Consider the following 18,075-nt stretch of genomic DNA (forward strand, 5'->3'; position numbering starts at 1 on the left):
AAACCATAGTTTTGTAAGTATCAATGCGCAGCATACTTTTACGCTAGATTATTTACGTGAGGGGTTATATCTTTCGGCGGAAGGATAGCACTTAATGATTTTGTTTTATTTAAATGATGAAATGGACTACAATTCAAAAACATGTCCTTGGTATTTTGTTATGTATTATTTGTTCCATGAAATTAATTAATTTCACTTGAAGCGGTTATATTAAGCCTGAGTGTCCAAGTGTCCAAAACCCCTTTAAATTTACCAACAGATCAGTCTGACCAAAGCTAGGAGACCAGAAAAGATGAAGAAATCATAAAGACAAACGAACTGAGATGTTTTTAGCCAGCTTGGCCCACTACTACACATTGAACTGCAGTCCAAGGCTTCAGGATTACAATAAATATTATACAAGTAACAATCAAAAGACCAAGATTTCTAATCAAGTTTGTTCTGTGTACTCATATCTCATGGTGATCCTAGCTCAAATGAAGATTTATACATCTTCATTTAATACAAAAAGCAATATAAACAATGTCATTTCAAGTGATGTTTATTAGTCGCATTAACATTTTTGTCATACAGTTCATTGCATCAGGTACATAATTTCATGTCATATAATTTAAGTCTAACAGTCTGAATAATCATGTACAACTCATGTAAGAAATATTGCTAGAATGTTTTTTTTTTTTTTTATTTACAAAAGATGTAATTCTTGTAATTATCATTGAATTATATTTTATACATTTCCAAACCACCAACCTAGATGTGTGGCAATAAAGAATTATGATTTGTGAATTGTATAATAAAATTTGATAATAAAAGAATCATCTAAAAATATCTTAGATTCTAGTCTTTGAGGGGCAGAAAGAGGCAGATCTCTGAGAGGCAAAAGTCCATCAGGGACATTTTCGACTTCTTCCTTATTTGCTGGCTTGGAGTCAACCATGCTCTTTATAGTGATACTATCTGCCGCTCAGATGTTCCGTTTACCTATTGAGATTTCAACGGATCGTTTGAAGCACAACAGGGCAAACTGTATTGCCATATCCCTACATCAAGCTTGCCCTCTTCAGCTCTTTGAAAGGGTCTGGTACCACTAGGTCTTCTTCATTGCAGTCTGTTGGGGGTGGGGGGGGGGTGGACAAGGGGCCCTGGGTGGCATTACTAACACAGGTGCACAGGAGGTATCAGAGGCCCCTGGCTATGTTCTCCAGAGCTCTTTCTTCATGAAGAACTCACTTACTAGTGTGCAAGGTGTCCTGGAACTTGGTGCTTGTGTACCGGACATGGAAACCTTTCTTGTTGATGGTGTCATCCGAGTGAAATTTGATGACAATGGCATCGCCAGCTGAGTAGATCTCCTCTGGCGGCTATAAAAAAAAAAAAAAATTAAAATATATAAATCTTAGCACTGTAAATTGTATAGACGTTTTTAAGCATGATGATTGCTTATGTTGGTCTAGCAAAGATGTTAAGTCCTGGCTTTACCCCGGACCCGCAGTAGCGTCCCAGCCTGGGAGCTTTGACATCAGCGCCATCAAACAGCTCCATGTAATCATAGCCACAGTCAGCTTCCTCCTCAATCTCAAAAGTGTGGAAGATGAGCTCCACCCCGTAGCCCTTCTCTGCTGAGATCACCCACTGGCAGTCAGAAGCTCCGGGATAGTTGTTGTCACCAAACTGAGCGTGGGAATACAGATCCTTGGTCCTTATCTCCGCTTTCAAACTACCGCCACACTCTGAAGACAAGAGGGATTATTGTTAACTGAAATCAAACGTTTATTATGGAGGACTTACTGAGAGAATGAAATACCTGCTGAATGGGAGGCCTTAAACCCCCTCTTCTGTACCGAGTTATCAGAGAAGAACCGCAGGAACATGCTATTGCCACTGGAAATGACAGGCGATGGCTTTTTACTCCCGCAAAAGCGACCGAAACTGGTTGCTCTGCCATTTGGGCCATCATATATCTCCAAGTGGTCATAAGCACACTCCTGATGAGCCTCCATGTCAATCTCGTCAATAGCCTATGGGAGAGGATACAATTTGAGCTGGCAGAATGGTTTTAACCATTCCCTTGCTTACCAGAGTATACTGTATCTTTAACCAATAATTTTATCTGGCTGAATGATGCAAGCACCAGTTTAATGCGGTGGCCTTTGGTGGTGGATAGGGTCCATGTGCAGGCCTTCTTGCTGGGGTATTTATCCGGCCAGTTTGGACTTGTAATAGTACCAGAAACACTGGTAATGGCCTGATCACAGCCCACTGGAAGCACAAAACCAGGACATAAATCTCATAAATGATTGTTGGGAATGGATGCGTAATATTTCTGTAGACATACTGAGCAGGATAAAAATGCGAAGAAAAAAAAAAACGTATAAGATAATAATTATATATATCAAAGTCAATAGTCAGTAGAGTCAGTAGAGGGACAGGCACCTCCCAGTTTTCATTAACCAAAGTTTTTATGGGTTTAAAACAACATGTGGGTGAGTAAATGGTGACATTTACAACTTTTTGGGAAACTATTCCTTTAAGATGTAATCGTGACTTCAAGTTTAAAGAGTTTAGAAAAAGGAAAAGGAAGTGTTTTCAGGGCAGCCTCACAGCAATAACTATAAAAAAAGTATGACTTCAAAAGGAATTTGGAAAGGAATGCTTTGAAGCATTTAATTCAGCATTTTTTTTAAGTTACAAAGGAAATGAACACCTTAGAGTTTCCCTGCCTTTCTAATCATTTTATTTCGCACAATACAAATATTTTTCAATGCAAGAATGATTGCGAATGGGATGTCAAGCCAAACCTTCTTTGCAGTCATGTTTATTGCTGTGCAACACAAAGCCGCTGCGACACTGACAGCTGTAGCTCCCATATGTGTTCACACACTCATGCTGGCAACCTCCATTCTCCCTAGAACACTCATCCATGTCTTCCAGAGAAAAAGAGGAAGTGCACTATTATATAGTCAGTTGATGGACACAAATACGCCCAATTGCATATAGAACAATGAAACAAAGAGTCTCCAACATTCATGCATCCTCTTAAAGGAAACTTCACAGTTCTGCACCCATTGTAAGTTCATTGTTAAGTAAGCACATTACTGTAAATGTGATTTTTGAGTGCAGTAGTTAGCTGAAGAACAGGTCATTTTCATGCTCACCAGAAAAGAACTGAGCTTTGAAGCCTCTCTTAGACACAGTGTTGTCAGATTTGAACTCAACACGCATACTATTGAGTTGGGATGTGATCGCCTCTGGTTTCTCAGTGCCACAAAATTTCCCATGAAGCTTTGCGTCAGTGGACAAGCCACTGTGTACCTCAACGTAATCATATTTACAAACCTGGGAACAGACAGACATCAACAAATGACTTCATATGAATGTACTGTGAATTGCATTATCATTGCAGTGAAAAGATTATTTGGTTTTGGCAACAAATCACAAAATCTCCAACATGGTCAACTTACATCGTTCCCCTCGATCTCAAAAGCATCGAAAAGCAGAGTGATGCGGTACTGCACCGGGGCAATGAGCTGCCACACACAGTTCTTGCTGGGTGGGTATTCCTGCGGCCAACCCGGACTAGTGAAAGAGCCATTGAGTTTGGAGATGAATCCACCACAGGCAGCTGCTGGGATCAGATGGAAGAACCATTATTATCTTTGCTTGACTGTGCAACACGCAAGCAATGAAACAAACATGACACAAAATGTCCATCTTTCAGCAACTACAGTATAACCATTGCCATTGTCAGAAACATTACAGCTGGTTACAAATCTTAAGAATCATCAGAACCAATCAGTAAACACTAAATTGCTTTAAGATGCAAATAGCCAATGTTTCATTTAGTTTAACTTTATGTATTAAAAACAATAAAAACAAGCAAAAAAAGCTGTAATTAAAATTAAACAGAAAAATATCAAAGTAAATGCAAATTGTCACAATGCAAATTAAAGCTGCAGTAGGTAACTTTTGTAAAAATATATTTTTTACATATTTGTTAAACCTGTTATTATGTCCTGACAGTAGAATATGAGACAGATAATCTGTGAAAAAAATAAGCTCCTCTGGCTCCTCCCAGTGGTCCTATTGCTATTTGTAGAAATACATCGCTCCCATTAAGAAACAACCAATCAGAGCTGCGGTCCGTGACTTTTTTATGTGTTCAAAATTTACAAAATGTATATAATAAGGGAGTACACAATGAATCCATTTTCTAACCGTGTTTTTAGCTTGTCCTGAATCACTAGGGTACATCTATAATAAGTGTTTATATTCGGACTATTTTAGATTGCTTCGCGGCGGAGTAACCCAGTACCTTTGAGATTCGTCATAGACATAAACAGAGAGAAGTAGTTCTGGCTACGATGTTCTTCCGCAAGATGCAAGCAGTTCTGTTTATTAACCTTTAGAGCGCCAAAAGTTACCTACCGCAGCTTTAACATTAACGTTTCTACATTATATTTAGTAATAGCTTATCTAAGAAAACTGCAATATCAGAGAAATACTGACATTAATCGTTCCTTAGGTTGATTACTTCCTTGGAACAAAAGAGCCCAGCCCTAATTCTCTATAATATTCTGGTTTCTAGGCAGGCGTAAGAAGTATGATTGCTCAGAAAAGTAACAGCAGCCCTCTCCTCAGTCCACATTTATCTGCGTCATTCCTACCATTCATGTCCGTAGCATTAACAAAGTGGTGACCTCACACAGACATGCTCTAATTTCTCACTACAATTACATTAACAATGAATGCAATCAAAATCTGACAAAGCTGATATGATGGCGTGTGTTCCCAATCATAAAATCTTCAAAGCCTGATTGGAGAGCAGTGAATGAAACAGCAACAGCTCTCTTTTATCTGGAGCATAATTAAGCTTCCGCACTCTGGTTTTCCAGATCAGTTACAGCAGTTCACAGTCTGTTCCTTATAATCTTAAATATCAACAAATATCAACAAATATCATAATGCCATATATAATCAAGAAGTCAATACATGATTTTAACATACGTCCTGCACATTCTCTGGGTGGATGAAGATAAGTTTAATGAAGATATATGTGCATATGACTTTATATATACATTTTTGAAACATATTTCAATCTTTTATATTTACTTGACAGCTTTTAGGATGAATTAATATGGGCCAAATATATACAAACATTAACGTCACCTTTATTTATATAGCGCTTTAAACAAAACTGTTGTTTAAAGCTGAAATTGTTCCAGTTTCTAATAGTTTTTGCTTAATATGACAACATATTTCATACATATGTATTTAATATATCTACATAAATTACATTTGCATATGCGAAGGCCTGGGGAAAAGGGGTAGAACATGATCCCCTATTGTGTTTTAGCCATTAAGATAAATAAATACAGCTAGATACCAGTTTACCCTCCCTGCAATATTGTATCATAATCAGCATATAGTTTAATGTCTGAAAAAAAATGTCACACTGAAGACTTAAGTAATGCTGCTGAAAATTCAGCTTTGTCACCACAGGAATAAATTGCATTTTAAAATATATTAAATTATAAAATGTTATCTATTTATTGAAATATCTTAGTGGACTCAACCATCTGACTGGTAGTGTAGAAGAATAACTTCTGCTTAAATTTGAGGTAACTAGAGTGTTGTGCATGGTATGTAGTGCATTGGTTTACATGAACAGGTTTTTGGTATCACCTGCGCAGCTGCGGCGGTCCGGGGCGAGCTCATAGCCAGGGTCGCAGGCACAATGGTAGCTGCCCAGGGTGTTGACACAGCGCTGCTTACAGTGACCATTATCAGGCCTGGAGCATTCGTCAATCTCTGCATTACAAACACAACTCAAGGTCAGAAGGTCACAAAGTAGGCAAAGCAGTCGATTTGCAATTACGGAGCGTCACCTTTGAAGAAATTTGCTGCAAACCCAGCTTTGTTCACAGAGCCATCAGATACAAACTTCATCCACAGCCGGTTGGAGCTGCTCTTGATATCGTCTGGCTTTTCGTAGCCACAGAAGCGGCCCAGTAAAGGGCTGTTCTCAGAATCGCCATCTCGCAGTTCCAGGTAGTCATACGCACAGTTGTCATGTTTCTCAGTCTGAGTGTGAAAGCAGAGAAGCTCTTGAGGAAAGGATTGTAACAGAAATGTTTCTTGCGATACCTCAGTCAGAACAATCAGTAAGAAACTGCACAAGAATGCTTCACTATCAGTACTGCTAATAGACACTTGTAATGAAAAGACAACAAGATAAAGTCACAGTTAATCACAGGTATTTATTAGTTTTATGCTTTCGACTTTCATGACATTTCCACATTCATTTCTCTTTTTCTTTCATTTTAAATCATTCTCTTCATAATCTTTGTCATGTGTAAATACTGTACAGTACACTTATTTTGATGTGGACTAACAAATTAAAGCACATGTAAATACTTAATTTGAACAAGTGTGTTATTTTTTATTAAATTTAATGTCATTATATTATAAACATTACAAATTTGTCAGTTAAATGCATTTAAAAAGAACATAATTTAGGTATAAAGTACACTTTAAATATATTTCAAAAACAATAGAAATAACTATGAAATGATATTTTGTATAAAGATGTCCGTAAACGTACTCTAAGATTCAGTTAATTGCATTTAATAATAAGTTATTAGGTTGTGCAATTAATTGTCCAAAAGCTACATTCACTTTGCACTTAAGTATATTCTTTATAAGTATTTATTTTCAATTCAAAATTATGCCGAAGTGCACTTCTTTTTTAGGAAAGAACAGAACAGAACAGAACCTGCTTTTATGTTAAATAATTTTGATTTAGACTTTTCATGTACTTTTGGATAGAAAAAAAAGCTAACTAATTAAAATTTGTGCAAAACAAAAAACTAGGAAATACAATGCAGCTGTATATAATAAATATAATTTGAATTCTATATAGCTAATTTAAGTGGGATTTCTTTATAATTTCATTATTAATGAAAAAGTTAATTATTCTATTATTTATATTACCAATAGTCATGGTGTACAAATGACTGTATTTCCTGAGACGGAGCTGGAATAATGTATATGTTATTGTAGTTTCAGACACTCTGGTGCATTGCTGTCTGAGGCTAGTAATAGAACACATGACAAATGAACCCTACCTCAAATGACTGGAAGATGAGGCCCACATGAAACCCCTGGGGTACGATGATCTTCCAAATGCACACTTTATTAGGCCGGTAATCATCAGGGTAATTGGGTGACTCAATCTGCCCACTGTCTCTTTCCACTTCTCCTCCACAAATAGCTGAGACCATGGACAGGACATCACTTAATAACTCTACATCAGTTCAGAGGAACAGATGAGGCTCTCAGCTGATGATCAGTGGACTTATACCTTCATAGACAGCAGAGAAGCCTTTCCCCACCAAATTACTGCTTCTGCGAAATTCAATCCACAGTTGACTGTCGGAGGACACGATGGGCTCAGGAAGCTGGCCTCCACAAAAACGGCCTAAAGCAAATGCAACAAATCGATTGAAGAATAAAGGGGCTCATATTTCTTCCAGAACAACTTGGATACACATTGTTCTTCTTTCCAATAATTTTACAGCCAATTTTTCATTTATCGAAAAATTAATAATACACATGCATTTAAGACAAAAAAAAAAAAAAATGCAGAAATGATCTTAATAAGGAGAACCTTTCAAAGGTGCATTTCTCCAGTATCCATCACGGATCTCCACATGATCGTACCAGCACAAGTGACTTCTGTCCAGATCCATCGACGTAAAATTAAGAATGATCTTACAAAGAATGAAACACAGACAAAAGGAGAGAGAAGTTGGGAGTCAAAAAATATGTTTTAGACTACTGCTCAAAAATATGGGGTCAGTATGACTATCTTATATGAATATTTTTTAAAGACGTTTCTTACTCTTACCAAGACATGCATTTATATGAGCAAAAATATATAGAGAAAAAAATATATTGCGAAATATTTTAAAACAGAATTTATTTATGTGATGCAAAGCTGTATTTTCTGCATAACTACTCCAGTCTTGAGTGTCACATGATCCTTCAGAAAACATTCTAACATGCTGATTTGTTAAGAAACATTTCTTATTGTTATCAGTGTTTAATAGTTTTTGTGGAAATAGTGATATATTTTTTTCAGCATTCTTCAAAAGTTCAATAGAAAAAGCATTTTTTTTAAAAAAATAAACAGTACATCTTTTTATTACTTTAGAAATCACTTTGCTCTCACTTTCTATCAAGGATAATACAAGTGTAATATTGTTTGTAATGCAAAAAAGAAAGAAATATTTAGTTATTTATTTTTATTAGCTGCAAAAGGTGTCAAAAGACTCATATATGTGTAAGTATCCAGTGTGAAGTTCTACCTTCTCCCCAGGCGTGACTGAAATCCTCCATATACAGTGAAGATAAGCAGAATATCCATTAGGGAACCCAGGGGAGGAGAAGTTTCCAGTGCTGTCCTGAAGGCTCTGGCCACATCCTGTCCACAAACCAGAGTCGAAACCACATCGTGACAAACTCACAGATGCTTGACCTGCAAACTGGATCCTCTTACTTGAAAACAGTAGGAGTTTTGCAGATGGTAAGGTCAGTTTGTAGGATCATGCTTTTATTTTGAATTGGGAAAGCGCCATCATTCCAGCTAACATTAAAAGAGATGACCGCAAAAACAAATGTCCTGTTACATTGGATAATATAATAACACAACTGTTTCATTCTCCCACTTTACATGAATTATTAAACTAATATCACAGTCACGAATGCACCTGTTAAAAACAACCTGCACTTTGGAATCAAGAGCAGAATGAAATCGAATAAGCTGGCTGCTTCCTCTGATGGTCGGGCAGTGATCATTGGCTGCTGTGCCTTATTTAAAAGAGAAAAAGACCTTATGCCTGAGATGTAAGGGCCACTTACTTGGGCACTTATATAATTTTCTAGCTTGAGCGATGTCCCCTTTGCTCAGTCTCGTCCGCTGGCCAATGGGAGGTCGGACTCCTTCAACTTCATACTTTGGCAGCATGGTATCAAGATAGATGCCCCTAATTTTCAAACACAAAAGCAATAGCCCTTCAAAAAATTATTTGTGAGTGAACACTCAGAAGCCTTTCAAAGTAAAATGAATGCCTCTGAAAAACAATCCAATCATGGCAGCACTCACAGAGTATCGTAATGAAAGTGTACATGAGTGAACTCAGTCAACATTACATGATTGATTTGTGATGAGACCACAGTGAACTAAAAAGTACATTTTTATTTCTCTTTTTAACCGATAAATAATCCACAGTTGTCTAAATGTCATTGCAAGGAAATAAATACTTTGCAAGCCTCTATTTAAACTAACTTAATTTTTCTGGGACACTTTATTTCACTTAATTCCATAAATTTGACATTGTTTAACATGTATTTATTTATTCTTTGTTTTAATTTCTTTTTCAGTATTTTTTTATTTTATTTTATTTATATGCTCTTAGCTTTGTTCATATTTTGAATGAAATTTTGTATATTTTCTGTTTTAGTTTAAAATTTCAGCATTTTTATTTTTATATTTTTTTCCATTATATATTTTATAGTTGTAGTTTATTTTGTTTATGTTCTTTTAGTACTTCAAGTTAAAATAAACAAAAATGTTTTTTTTTACAACTAGCTGAAATAAAATCATTTTAAATTTCATTTTATTACAGCGCATGTTTATTTTGGTTTAAGTAATTTTTAATGGTTTTAGTTTTACTTAATAATATAAACAAAGGTAAATTGTCCTACGATCATTCAGAAATCATTCTAACATTGATTTAGTGCTGAAGAAATTATTTTAGAAATATTTAAGTGTCCTAGCTGTCCAAATAGTTTTTGATGCCACTGTAAATGATTATGACATCGATCAATCCACCAATGCCACCTTTCCACTACATACTGTATAGTTTTTCTCTCTGCTGTATGGAGGACAGAATGATTGCTCTTTGCTCTCATATACTTCTCATGACGACAGCACCCTGAATGTTCAGTATTTGGACACAGAGCGGTCAGAGTGGAGTTGAAAGCACTGCGACTCCCTGGAGCCCACCATGCATGCCAGAGAACAACAGCCCTGCAGCCCTGCAATTGTCCATGACAAAAAGCCTGGAAGAGCTTTATTTGTTTTGGCCTGATTCCAGGATTCCCTGCCTGCAAAATGTTTGAGGTAAAACCGCACAATGTGAATATTCCTGCTATAGGGGCCAGTAGGAAAGGGGCCACTTTGCAAAACACCAAAAATAAAGATCGCAGAGAAACCATGCCAGCTTCCCACAGACCTTTACGCTAATAACTGATGTGAAGTTTCTGTCAGATTCTGACTGTGCACCTTAGATTTTAGATAAAAGACATTCACCCCATGCATTTTACTCAAAAGTATTTCCACACTCTCAGAAAAAAGGTGAAAAGCTGTCACTGGTTTGTTACAAAAGTAAAAAGGTACATCTTTGTTCCTTATTCACAGTGATTGCTAGTAACTGATTACATGTAAGCTGGATTGCATTATTCGATTCAAAAAAATAAGTACTTGTAATTAGAGTATATTACATCTTAAAATGTGCATAATCAGATTACATTTACATTTTTATGAATTACATGATGGCACATCATTCACACAATGGTGATAAATAACTCATATTTTAGTGATTCTCCCGATTTCTTCTTTTTTCTAAAAATGTAACACATTCTCTTTCTCTTGATCTTGTAATCTGTAATCAGTAATGAACTTCAGTTATACCTAGCTCTGTTATTATATCCCCAAATCTGCTGGGGGTTATAGTTCATCTGGTTTTACTACTTGAGGATAATTGATTGCATCTTTTATTTTGATAGTTTCTTAGTTTACAATTTTTTTCTGATCCCCCTTCTTTATGTAAAGTCACATAAAAATGCTATTTAAACTGTACTTTTTAAATATTGAAACATTTTGTAATATTTTAAAATTTACAAAGGAAGTGAAAAATATTAATACCTTTTGAAAGGGTGCCACCCCAGTTTTTAACCATTTTTTAGTGTATATTGTGTTCAAACTAAAATGTAAAACACAGAATATTATCAAACCAAAAATGAAATAATACATTAAAATAAAACAATAAATGAAAATAAATTAATGGCGTTTTCATGACCATGTGAACACTGACTATAGTACAGTAGTACAGAGTAATGTTTACTTTTACAGAACTAACAGAAGCTGACCACAACAATTATCCTCAGTGTTTCCAAACTGTCTGCGTGTTTTCAAAATGGTCAATTCAGAGCAGCTTTGTGAGACCCTAAAGAACTGACCAAAGGCCACTCTACCGAAAGTGTATCTGCACTTCAGCCTTGGCTCCCTGTCTGAATTCCTTCCTGCGTGTCCTAAACAACAGGCCCCCTCAAAGCAGCTGGCTGAAACCTCCATCCTCAAGCCACTAACAACAGGTTAGTCAGCAGTCTGTGAGAGCGCCAGGTCCTCAAGTCCTGCTCTGTCCCATCAGCTCAACGCTTGTCTTAAAAACAAGACACTAACACATGCAATGATGTCTCAGTCATTTAGAATGAATGCAGTGAAATCACTATCTGTATTTTTATTTTTGTTTGATATGCTGGAGAACAAATAATGGTTGATTTCTCAATCACCATACAGAGTATAATTAGAGAGCCAGCGGGAGGCTGCATAATCAGAACGAAGTGGTATTTAGCAGAATTCGTGTTCATCTGTGCACCACTTTGTACACTTAGTTGTAAATAAAAATGATTACTGGAGTACATTTACAAGAACATGCCAATTCATTCAGCCTTTTCTGAGTGAAAACTGTTTCTAAACCAAATTGATTCGGTTACATTTTACAATAAGGTTCATTAGTTAACAGTGGTTAAGTCAACTTGACCTAAGCATGAACAATACTTCCACAGCATTTATTGATCTATGTCAATTTCAACATTTACTAATACATAATTAAAATCAGAAACTGTATTTGTTAACATTAGTTAATGCACTATGAATATGAACAATGAGCAACTGTATTTTCATTAACTAACATTAAAAAGATTAATACATACAAATATATTGTTCATTATTAATTCATGTAAGTTAATACATTAACTAATGTTAACAAATTACACTTTACTGTAAAGAGTCACTGTTTATTTCAGTGTATGTTCTATATTATCAAATTTTCTCTACAAGACAATATCTTCTTGTGTACAAGTGCCATTAAATGCTTGAGTCCAAACCTGGAAAAGGTGTTTCTGGCGTAATGCATGATACTGTCAAAATCGTAAACCTCCCCGAGCGAATCCACATCATCTGGCTCCATCTTTATGAAATTGTACTCCTGACCTATAAAGTACAACATAGCCTTTATCTCACTTCTAAATGCCATGCAATTAAAAAAATAACCTGGATTTTAGATATAGGCTAATGCGTAAAATTTAACATTCTGGCTATAAGTACCAACTAAAAGCATATACCGGAGTATAAGAAGTCATTCTACAGTAGTTGGCAGCAGAGGTTTAGACATTTAGTGTACCTGGCTGGATGTTTTCTCTAAATATATCAACATGCTGGTCCCGGTCGGGTCGTGTGTGTTCGTGCCAGAATCCAATGACGTGTCCGAGTTCATGCACCACGATGCCAAACTTGTCACAGTTCTTCCCGATAGATATAGCCTGGGGACCTCCACCTCTCCGCCCGACAAATGAGCAGCACCTTCGAAGAAGCCAACCATGGGTTAAAAAACAGACACATTTGGTAAATAAATGGTGAATTAATGTTTGATTTGTATTTGTATCTTTACTTTCTTGCTCTGTTGCAGAAACAACATTGAATAAGGTTTTATTTTAGCCAAAGGAGAGTCAAGATATTTCAGTCAAGTAGTAAATCTGACCCTTAATGTTACAAAAGATTCCTGTTCCAAATAATTAATGTTCTTTTGAACTTTCTGTTCTTCAAACCATTCTGGACTTGGCCCGGTCACTTCGGTCCCTGTGCCCCTTACCTTGCTGATTTCTGCCGAGGGCCAACCATCAAGTTCATCCCTCTTCATCCAGTCTTTTGATTTATCAAAGTTCAATAAAGTTTAGTTCAATTCAAAGGAGGCATACGATGAGCTGAATGCAGCAGTCATTCAGACCTTGAGGTCAGGATCTGCCTCCGCTGAGAAAATAAGGCTTTGTCCTGACTGAATCTGAAATGTGAATTTTGTCACATGGGAATACTGTTGTGGGAACTGTGGTGTAGTGACGTGGCTGTCAGAGCCATGAAACTTCAGCAAGGTCCTTCTTTTACTAATAGCCACACATACAGGACACTCACAGTCTATCATTCATTCAGTGCTAAAAAACTTAGGTGGCAAACCATTTGATAAAAAATCTACTAGAAACTAGAAGAAGGTCTGGTTGAAATGGTGCATGCTCACAAATGATTTGCTGTAGATGAATGCCAGGTTATATTAGAATGATTTCTAAAGTATCATATGCACTGAAGACTGGAGTAATGATGCTGAAAATGTAGCTTTGCATTACAGGAATAAATTATATTTTAAAATAAACCAATAGCCAAGACATTGATTTTGCTAATTCACATTAGGTCTGGCTGCATTAAGTGTCTATTCAAGTCACGTCGAATATGAGTTGGTTGTGAAAATTGGTTGTGAATGGCAATTCATGGTGACTTGAATGAAACGTATAATAAAATCAGAAAGAACGCAATTAGGGGGAAAAAGCATAACCCAGAAACAGACACAAACCACAATGCAGCACTATCTGCTGGGAGCCAGATTTGCTCTAGATTAAGAAAAGATGTTTGTGCAGTCAGTACCTATAGAAACCCAGATAAAGAAAACTGCTGAAAAGATTGGAGCTTTTGAATGCTGGCAGAGAGGTGGGAGAAACTGGACTAATCAATATGTGTGGAGAGACATTAATGGTGAGCAACAGTTGTCCTCCACAGAGACAGGCAAGACGCGAACTCACCCACATGGCCGGATAGTAAAGACGATGTAGCTCTCCTCTGTGCTTCTTTCCATGAAGGTCACGCAAGTGTGTTTTTCCCAGTGACGCATGGCTTGCTTGAAAATGGCTCGCTGGCTGCCTACAGGGGTTTGGTTTAAATCAGTAAATCTAGATAACACTTAAAGAGAGTTAGAGAGCCAACTGCCTAATTAAAAATTACAAAGGTTATAAGATTTTGTGTGAAGTTGAGTGAGGATGGAAAAATCACACTACACTGGAATATTAAGAGAGCATGTACAAAAGCACAAAACGAAACAAAAGTATGGAGACTTACCACTGAAGTTGCTACTAATGATATAGGGTATTATGCCATCGGGCCAAACTCTCTCGGGTCTGGCTGTGGCTGCCCTTCGTCTGCGTAGGAAGCTTTGTTTGGCCAAAACTGGGTCATCCTTTGCATTGACGTTAGCTGAGGATCTGTTTGCTAGGGCAAAGACAATACTTCAGACGAAACATAGTTTTCTGCTTTACTCAAAATGTTTTATAAAGTTTGCACAGATTAAAGTATTTAATCATCAATATTACAAATTACATGATGTGCATTACGTAACATATTCTATTAGATTACACATAATCTGATGAATTTTTTGGATTTCTTATTACTTTAAGATTACTTTTGACCTAACTCGTAGATTTTAATATCACACAGGATTATTTTGTACCATACTTATCTAAAAATGAAAAAAGAAAGAAAATATTCCATACTTTGTTTTCCACAACATGTAGTGTATTAAAGTGTTTAAAGGAAGTACAGAGTTGATAAAAAGTTAATAATGAAGTTAATAATAACAATGTAACATTCCACGAAATCATTTTAAATCATCTAAGTAAAACACACTGTGATCATCCAAATATGTTGTTGAATATCATTTTAAAATTATCTAATTACTGTATACAAATGATCTCACGAGTTACTACCCAGCACTGAATATCATTGAATAGAAGTAGCAGTCTGTGCTTTATAACCATACTCACCTGAATCAGGTATAGAGACGTTAGAAGAGTCATTCTCTCTAGAATAGAAGAAATAGTTGGCTTTAAGAAAGCGCAAGTCTTCCTCATCTAAGGCTATGTCGCCCAGAAAAGCAGCTAAAACAGAGAGTGAAAACACATCACAAGGTGAATTTCTCAAGCAGCATGCAACCCTCTGAGACAGATGAGGGAAAAACCTCACCATGAGAAGCATTCAGCCCAGCTTAATGTGGCTGTGAACAGGTCCCCAGAAACTAAATCTGGGGGTTGTAAGGTTAAAGTCACAATTAGCTCTCAGAAGTCACAGCTGCAACTTGTATGCCAGGCTCAATGCTGACTTTTAATGGATTCGCTCCTATACAGGCCAGTCAGGATGTAGGGAGATGCTGAAAAGGGACCACATGCCAGCAACAACATCCGAAAAAAGACTACAGTGACTTTGCTCTAAGGCTATTCTAATGAACACTTTGCAATTCAGGCAGAAGCCATTAATTATATGGCAGAGGTGTTGTGGCTTTAAAATTAAGGGATTTGAAAGGCACTTTAAAACTGTAAATGCCTATTCTATGTCCTAAATTTTCTAAAAACATCTAAGCTGTCTTTCAGCAAACACTTTCCATTTTCCTGGGATTTAAAGTGCAGCAATTGCATGGGTAGTCCCATTACCCTTTTCCAAAAGCGAAAGGAGAAATTAAGACTTTCACATTTAAAAAAAAATGTTTTCTACTTTGATGTACCTGTTATTGACAGGAAGAGAACAATGGGTATATCAAAGAGAACATGTTATTCTTTTCTCAAGAACATTTATTGTACAAACAAGAATAATTTTGTACAATACTTCTTTTTTTAATGATAAGTTAATTTTGTCAACTTTTCTAATTCAGAGCTGATGAGAAATAAAAGCAATAAATCCTTTCTTGATCACACGGGGTCAACAATTTGATTTATCTTTTACATTCTGTAAAGACACAATAGTTCTGCTTGGCTGTCAACATTTACATGTCTGGGATTTGAGATCTAGCAGCAGAATTCATTGGTTTATATACTCTGCAGCAGCAGGGAACACTTATTATTTTAGCCTGGCAGGACATTTTAGGCTTGAAGCATTTGCTAAACAAACCTAACAGCACAAAACCCCATAAATAAGCATGTTGATGCCATTGGTTTTCAAACAAAGCTGACAAATCAATGAACACGCATACAGGTATAAAGACATGTTCACACCATGTTCATGTGTCAAAAGAATGAAGAAACAAGCCACAGCATACCCATTTTGAGGTGACGCAGTTCTCAATTGAGGCTTAAATTTAACCTGCTGTCTAAACAGCTTGACAAAAAATTAGCCATGTGTCACTATTAGCATCAATTCATACAAAATAAAATACTTCACAATTATAAACACTGAACTCTGAATATAAAAAGTCCTACACCTACATAGATTAAGATCCATTAGTCTTTCTAGTATAAAATCCATGTCTTAAATTGACCTGTGAAAAATATGAAGTAAAATATACTAGGAATCTATTGTTAATTATTTTATTTACAATTTTTTATTTTAGGAACGCTACTCTTCTTTCAATTGTTAACCATCCGAGTGACCTAAAATGGCTGTTATCCACATGTGTAAAACAATGAAGCAGGTGAAAAAAAAAAAAAAAATATATATATATATATATATATATATATATATATATATATATATATATATATATATATATATATATATATATATATCATTTTATAATATATAATTATATTTTTTTTTTTCTTATGAAAGCTTTAAAACTTTTTGTTTCAGTTTGCAAAGTGCTATTTGAACATGGGGACATGTAGGCTACACTGTAAAATATTAAATGTAGTTATAATAGCAGGCATTTAATTAGCTGTCTATTCAGTGGCCAGCAGTTCACTGCTGTAGCAAAAATTTGCCCTCTGCTCTTTGTGAGACATAGTTAAAACTTCTATAGTCCATCAAAACTTGGGAACTCAAGCTTGTGAAGTACACTTAGTGCTGTAAATTAGGTTAGTTCTACACGCTCTGCCTGAGGATGCTGATTTCTGAGTTGGGATAGGGGGAGGTGCCGAATCACCAGGATCCCATTCACTTGTCCCAGATCTCATGCTGTCATGCAGTAAACAAAACAAATCCACACAAACAACACAGCACAACACACAACAAAATAACACAAAGTAATGCAAACAAAACATAACAAAATGTAACAAAACATAAAACTAAATGTTAACCAAAACTAAACATAAAACAAAAATAACGATTTTCACCAAAACAAAACAACTTTGATAATCAAAAGAAACCATTAAGCAAAACATCACAAATGAACTAAAGCAAAGCCAAATAGGCAACTAAAATAAAACAATGCAGTATTAAACAAAACAAAACAAAATAACATCATCAACAAAAACAAACTCTTGATTAATAAAGTTTAAAAACACTGTGTGAATTATAAAGGCTATTACCAGCTTTGCATGGGTCTTTGTAGTCAACTTCATCACTTTGTCCTGGACCTGCGTGATAGTTTGAATCCACTTTCAGTGCGATCGGTAGTAGAAGAAGATTGAACATAAGCAAATATGTCCACAGGGAATTCATGACGGGAATGAGTGCGGATGCAGATGTGGACCTGGAGCCGGCGGAAAGCTGTGGGTTGCGGTTGGGAGTTTGTAAGGAAGGACTTGGGGAAATGGGAGCTCCCGGGAAGGCGGGTTTAGAGAAGCGAGGCTTTGCTCTCTTCACTGTCTTTATTCTAGTCCAGTGATTCGCTCACATACCCGGGACTCGGGCCAGCATCAAGCTTACCAACATCACAGATCGGAGGTCAGTGGACTCAAACATCCTGAGCCCATCTGTGTGAGAGAAGAATGCGAACGCGCACGCTCGTGCGTTTCACTCCAGAGCAGCAGCAGAAAACGCTCCTGTCTAAAATAAAAATCCGGCGCAATTTGGATTTGGAATTATTTTTATTTTTTTATTGCAGATTACATTTATTTGGAATACCAATCATACAATTTCCATGCTATAGCTGACACCTGGCAGATATTAAATGTTTCCTCCTGAGGAATCACCTATTTTAAATG

The 18,075-nt window shown here is 36.3% G+C and overlaps 1 protein-coding gene across 2 annotated transcripts; it reads right to left on the minus strand.

The window, feature by feature from the left end:
- Positions 1-525: 525 nt before the first annotated feature.
- bmp1b (bone morphogenetic protein 1b) lies at positions 526-17,843 on the minus strand. Of its 2 annotated transcripts, none has more exons than XM_026220155.1 (20): positions 17,458-17,843; positions 14,986-15,099; positions 14,285-14,434; positions 13,972-14,089; positions 12,528-12,706; positions 12,232-12,337; positions 8,920-9,044; positions 8,367-8,482; positions 7,667-7,769; positions 7,361-7,477; positions 7,125-7,270; positions 5,886-6,081; positions 5,683-5,808; positions 3,462-3,622; positions 3,156-3,336; positions 2,799-2,924; positions 2,132-2,259; positions 1,805-2,018; positions 1,480-1,730; positions 526-1,361 (listed from the first exon to the last, which is right to left on the minus strand). In XM_026220155.1, the coding sequence occupies exons 1-20, from the start codon at positions 17,588-17,590 to the stop codon at positions 1,227-1,229; spliced, it is 2,925 nt and encodes a 974-aa protein (XP_026075940.1). In that variant the 5' UTR covers positions 17,591-17,843; the 3' UTR covers positions 526-1,226. The 2 variants fall into 2 exon arrangements, with proteins under 2 accessions (XP_026075940.1, XP_026075939.1); XM_026220154.1 differs by having other exon boundaries at positions 3,462-3,625.
- Between the last annotated feature and the right edge of the window lie 232 nt (positions 17,844-18,075).

The sequence above is a fragment of the Carassius auratus genome, chromosome 35, assembly GCF_003368295.1.
Source record: "Carassius auratus strain Wakin chromosome 35, ASM336829v1, whole genome shotgun sequence".
NCBI classification, from domain to species: Eukaryota; Metazoa; Chordata; class Actinopteri; order Cypriniformes; family Cyprinidae; genus Carassius; species Carassius auratus.

Excerpts from the sequence above, each read along its gene's own strand:
- bmp1b (XM_026220154.1), bottom strand. The coding sequence starts at position 17,590 with ATGAATTCCCTGTGGACATATTTGCTTATGTTCAATCTTCTTCTACTA. Across the intron at positions 12,707-13,971 it reads TTTACTATCCGGCCATGTGG|GTGCTGCTCATTTGTCGGGC; the intron begins GTGAGTTCGCGT and ends GCTTCTTCGAAG. Across the intron at positions 3,626-5,682 it reads GGACCGCCGCAGCTGCGCAG|CAGCTGCCTGTGGTGGATTC; the intron begins GTGATACCAAAA and ends ATCTGATCCCAG.